We start from the raw sequence: 5,833 nt of genomic DNA on the forward strand, positions 1-5,833 counted from the left end.
ACTGTGACCAATGGTACCACGAACGGGTAATTATTCGGTTGTCCGTGACTGAACAGGTGTCTGTGCCAACACAGGAGTGTGTCGCTTCTGACGCCATACACGCACACACAGGAGACACACGGTAAACCGACTAACCCACCGCCAAACTTTACACCCTCCGACACCGCGTTCACCTAATCACACAACTACAAGCCGAGTCCCCTCGTGTCCAAGTTTGGGGTGACGTCAGCGTACAGCAACCACAGGGACTCATTCTGTGGAAGTGGCGATTAGATGAGGACACCCCTTAACCGGTGTCATAAATTCATATTCAGCGAAACCTATTTTTCGTAGAATTGTACATTACATTACCTTACATTATTACGTAAACATCCTTTTTACACACTTATGACACTTAACACATTCTTACTAATTTCCGGAGGTCTCATCCGACACCACAAACACACACACACACACACCTCGTCTCTCTAAGGAAATCTTGTTTGACACATAAACTAGTGTCACTCCCCCACGATCCAGGTGTCGGGTTTAGCACACAACTTTCGAGTATTACTGTCTACCGTACAAGTGTTACACGGCTAAACGGTAGATGTTACACAGTTTACTGCTCTATCTTGGGTGAAAACTCATGTGTAAATATAACTACTGTTTTCGGGGTGTTTGTACGAAAAACTCGGGTTTACTCAGTATTGTGAAGAAAGTGTTATTGGTAGTCGAGTGACTATTGTATACTTCTCGTAAGTACTTCACAACCGGTCACTGGGACTTATAATAAAAAAACACGCACGGCGGACACAACTGGACTGAGTCGGACGTGCGACTAACCGACGAGTATGGAACTACACATAGCCCGAGACAAGTGTATCATGACATAGATACCGACACCAGAGAACGAGTTGAGTGGTTGGTTGGTGAAGTGTAAGGGAAACGAACACAAAACGAAGCGGTGTGATAGTAGAGTGAATTTCTTGAGTTGAGTCATTTGAGAAGCTGCTGAAGCAGGTCACCTGGAAGTTTGCCATTTCTTGTTTCTTTTTTTGCCATTTCCCAGTTTATTTCCTCATAGAGGAAAATAAATGAAGAGGGGAGGAGAGGAGAGGAGAGAAGAGGGGAGGAGAGGAGAGATATGGATGAAAGGGGAGGAAATATTAGATGAAAGGATGTAGGTAAAAAAATAAAAGATAGAGCAGGAAAGTTCAGACGTAGTAGATGTTAGTGGAAAGCACTTGCAGTCTGCTCCCTGGATTGCTGATGGCTTCCTCCTGACCCTCATCTATGTTTCACAGATGTGACCTGCTGCAATCTGCCGCTCCATCAGTAACCTACAGCTCTCACATTTAGTGGGTATTTCATCCGTTTCTTTTTTTTTTTCAGAAAGACAGTGTCTGCATCTGTTCGATATGAATGAATGAATGTCCCTGTTAAATGTTATTTAATCATTATATTTAGATTTGATGTGATTGTTTCCTTCAAACTCAATTAGATTTCATATTAATATGCTCCCCCTCCTCCCTGTGCAATCCTCACCCCCCGCCTCCACTTCATAACTGTTCACATCTTCTTTCCCCAGACTCCTCCCCTTCCACCCCGTTGCCCGCAGACCCTGCTACGTGCCCCACTCCTACCCCTGACCTGGCATGGCCCCTGGGCGTGGTTGGGGGAAACGGTGGAAGAGAAGCGGGGAAGTACTGCTGTCTGTGCGGCGCCTGGTTTAACAACCCGCTGATGGCCCAGCAGCACTACGAGGGCAAGAAACACCGCAGGAATGCAGCCAGAGCACGCCTCCTGGAGCAGCTAGCGGGCAGTCTGGATGCCACGGAGAGCACAGGTCAGACTCCTGGCCCCGGGCCCACACAAGTGACAAGAGAAGGGCAGGCGGGGAGTTAGCACTTTGTAATACGAAAGATGATAAGGGGGAGATCAGATTCAAGATCTGTGGCAGCGAGGGTGGACTGAAATGTTCATGTGCCTTTCTATGTGGTGTCCGTTTCACCGATTTTTTACTGAGGAAAGCCACACCCGTTATTCACAGACAGAATTAGCACCACCAGCTAGTTACTGTTAAGGTCGGCTTATTCACATTCACTGTGCATTCTGATGAATACGGGTTCTGTGACCCACTACCGGTGTCCTTGAACCATATCTGTTTCTATTAATTATGTGCAACACTTTGATTTACATGCTACTGCATCGAAAACAAAATCAAAAAGGACAAAAAACCTCAATTTTATTCAAAGCTTTATACTTCTGTGGTAGGGTAATCACAACATATTTAAATGTTCAAAGACACTCCACCATTGTTTTTATTGTGAAACTCTGTCTATGTCATTTGTGTTGTTGAAGAAGTTCAAAAACATGGTAAAGAACAGCCGTGGGTAAAACAAATAATGGGGCTGTCGAGTTGCATTATTGTACCTGTAGGAAACAGGTGTTTTGGAGCTCGATGCTTTGCCTCTGCCAGAGCCAGATACCTCTGCTTAATTTACTTTCCATTGCTTTTTCTTAAATCACTTGAGGAAATTGAATACAAGATCATAAGGGTACTAAGCTAAAGATAAACAAAATCATATTAAAGCTCATCCATCATCACAAACAAGTGTTTCTCCCTAGAAGTGTTTCTGAATGTTAACACATCAGTCAATCCTCTCCATGTTGGCTGTCTGTGGTCACAGTCCCCTCATATTACAGCATAGCTCTGACACTTGTTACTAGTGCCAGCAGTGCAGCATGTTAAACTGTCCTGACAAAGTAATGGGACCTACTGTACAGTATGTTGGCATGCTGCATACATCATACCTACAGTAAAAGGAAATGCATTACGTTATATCATCTAACATCATATTTCTGCTGAAGGTTAAGGATGAGTGCCAAAGTAAATCAGGAACTTGTGTTTACGATTACGCTGAAAGGTTTGTTTTTTTCTGTTATAGAATTAATTTGTAAAACACAGGTTTATTTAATTATGTAGCGATTCCTGGGTTTTAATTTATATTCTTTCTCCCTCCCACACAAAATACTTCCATGCACAAATGTAGCAGCAAGAGGACACTTATTCACATACTCACACACATTTATGCCAGAAGGGTATTCTAATGAAATTATTAATAGTCTTTGGCACAGGAAGTGATTTTTTTTTTTAATTCCTGGTTCCTACTGTATGAGTGATATCGTCTAACAGCCTCCTACTGCAGCACACAGCCCAACATACTGGGTGTTTCTCAATCTGGAGTACGCTTGCTTGGTAGCACATGTCTGCAGAGCATCTTGCTTCAGAAGCAAGGCAAGAATACTTCCTGGCATTCGGAAAACGAAGAGTGGAACAGGCGAGCAAGTGTGCAGGTGTGCGTCATATGAGAGGCCCCGCCTACTTAAGACACCTAAACTTTGGGTTTTGTTGTCGACTTCCAACTACCTACACCCAGTGTCACACACCCTTCCCCTGTTAGGTTGTACTGGGTGAATTTTGGACTCGGTCACATCCGGCGTGTCACTGAGTACGAGAATTATACTAACAGGCCGAAGAACTCTACTTACCCAAACACAGTACCGTTTGACCTCGGTTTTTCGCGTGCCACCAGTCGAAGCCGAGTTGTCTCCTAAACGTACACACACACCACACAACCATAGTGCTTCGTCACTCCGTACGTCACAGTCTAACCTTAACACACAAGCTCCACCACACCATGAGCGTAATCACCCACAAAGGAGGTTAGAGGCTCATTTCGACGAGGTAGCGGTGATAAAGTCGTATCGTGCAGTAGCTCACGGCGGCTTCATGACAGTTTACAGGTCGTTTACCTTTAAGATGGCTCCGGCCGCATGAAGCATCGCTCTTTAAAGCCTCCGGAAGTGTACACATCTGAGGCCCTGAAATTTAGGGGTGTTACCGAAACGCGTGTCCTGGTTAAGGGTTTAGACACGCCTNAGAATGCTGCATGCCGTCTCTGCTGCACTGATGTTTGTTTACTGCATTCACTTCACAGCGCTAGAGATTCACCCCATAAAACTGTCAGTCAGACAGTGTGAGACACACACACACACACACACACACACACACACACACACACACACACACACACACACACACACACACACACACGTCTGTGACCTATATATGAGTAGGCAATGCAGCAACTCCTTTACCTCAGAACCCAAGCCGACTGAGCTATTCGATTCTGCGTTGCGGAGCGTCAACATCACTGTATGTAAAATCCATTCTGTCATTAACTGTTATCAAAAAGATGCTTTCAGAAATAAACAAGTAAAACAGACTTGTGCTGTCATTACAGCAATCACACGGCACAATGTTTCTTCTGCGAGGCATTGTTGTACTGTGATTGCTGTAATGACAGCACAAGTCTGTTTTACTTGTTTATTTCTGAAAGCATCTTTTTGATNTTCAGACACCGTAAATAATTAGTCCGTATTACTCTGCTCATATTTTCTATCAAAGACCCCTCTCAATTTGGATATTCTTACAATCTCCTTAAAGTTCATTTTCGTAGCAGCTTTTTTGTGATGGCTAGAGGGGGTATACAGGCTACGAAACACTTGAGCCGCATTTTCCTTGGTCACCTGCAATGGTGTCATTTTAATACTTCGATCCATCCATCCATCTTCTCCCGCTTATCCGTGGTCGGGTCGCGGAGGTAGCAGTTCCAGCAGAGAGCCCCAAACTTACTCTTCCCTTGCCACATCAACCAGCTCTGACTGGGGGATCCCAAGGCGCTCCCAGACCAGCGAAGAGATATAATCCCTCCACCTGGTCCTAGGTCTACCCCTTGGTCTCTTCCCAGCTGGACGTGCCTGGAACACTTCCCTAGGGAGGCGCCCAGGTGGCATCCTTACTAGGTGCCCGAACCACCTCAACTGGCTCCTTTCGACGCGAAGGAGGAGCGTTTCAACTCCGAGTCCCTCCCGGATGACCGAACTTCTCACCTTATCCCTAAGGGAGACACCAGCCACCCTGCGGAGAAAACCCATCTTGGCCGCTTGTATCCGCGATCTCGTTCTTTCGGTCATGACATGAATTGTTCACATGATAATTTAAAATATGAATACAGTCAATTATACAAACATCTGGGTAAAACATGGATTGTGCATTAAAACAATTACAATAATGCATGCACTGTGTATTAAAGCAGAACCTTTGGATGGGTAGGGATATCAAATATTTGTCTGTAAATTACCCAAACTTTTGTTCCTTTTTTAATATCACCAAACACTCGTTGTGCAACTAAACGTCACATGCCTGTGCACAATGCTGAGTTAATATCAATACTGTGAATAAGACTGAAGCCCAGCTCTGTACACCTCTCTACCAAACTTCCTCCACTTCAAACCACTTCCTGTGAGCGTGTCTAGAAAGCTTGATGAGGAAGGTGCTCCTCTTCAATCCAGTGACCTACGAGCACGGCCCTGTAAATCTCCTTGCTACCTCTCCCTCAGTCTGTCTCTCACTGCCCTCTATCCGTCGATGTCCTGTCGACATCCGTCCCCTCCTTATCCTAAGCCCTGCAGCTGTCAGCAGCCCTGGGTTAGCCTCAGTGCAAACTCCAAATCTGCTCCTTATCTCGCTGGCTCCACCTTTTACTTCAATTTAAGGAGATTTTCTCTCAGCTGCAATTTAGATTTGGTTTCTTTGCAGTGTTTTGTCTCCCATCCACCCGTGTCTCAGTTTGTATGACTACATTTCTACTGCAAGTCCATCCGTCTGTTCCTATCAATTCATCAGAGTATTTTGCCATCTTAATGCTTTTTTCATTGGCTTTGCCTCTGTTTCAAACATGATGTGTCTTTCTGTCTGTCTGATCTCTCTTCCCATCCGTCTCTC

At 44.9% G+C, this 5,833-nt stretch overlaps 1 protein-coding gene across 1 annotated transcript in view; it reads left to right on the forward strand.

Annotated features, from left to right (window-relative positions):
• Positions 1–1,887, forward strand: part of LOC104962630 (zinc finger matrin-type protein 4) — a 49,642-nt gene extending 47,755 nt beyond the window's left edge. Inside the window, exon 5 of the mRNA XM_010791081.1 lies at positions 1,571–1,887. Within this exon, the coding sequence (XP_010789383.1) occupies positions 1,571–1,887 (317 nt within the window). The remainder of the gene's footprint in view (positions 1–1,570) is intronic.
• The last annotated feature ends 3,946 nt before the right edge of the window (positions 1,888–5,833 follow it).

This window comes from Notothenia coriiceps, unplaced genomic scaffold (assembly GCF_000735185.1).
Source record: "Notothenia coriiceps isolate Sejong01 unplaced genomic scaffold, NC01 NC01_scaffold00035155, whole genome shotgun sequence".
NCBI lineage: Eukaryota > Metazoa > Chordata > Actinopteri > Perciformes > Nototheniidae > Notothenia > Notothenia coriiceps.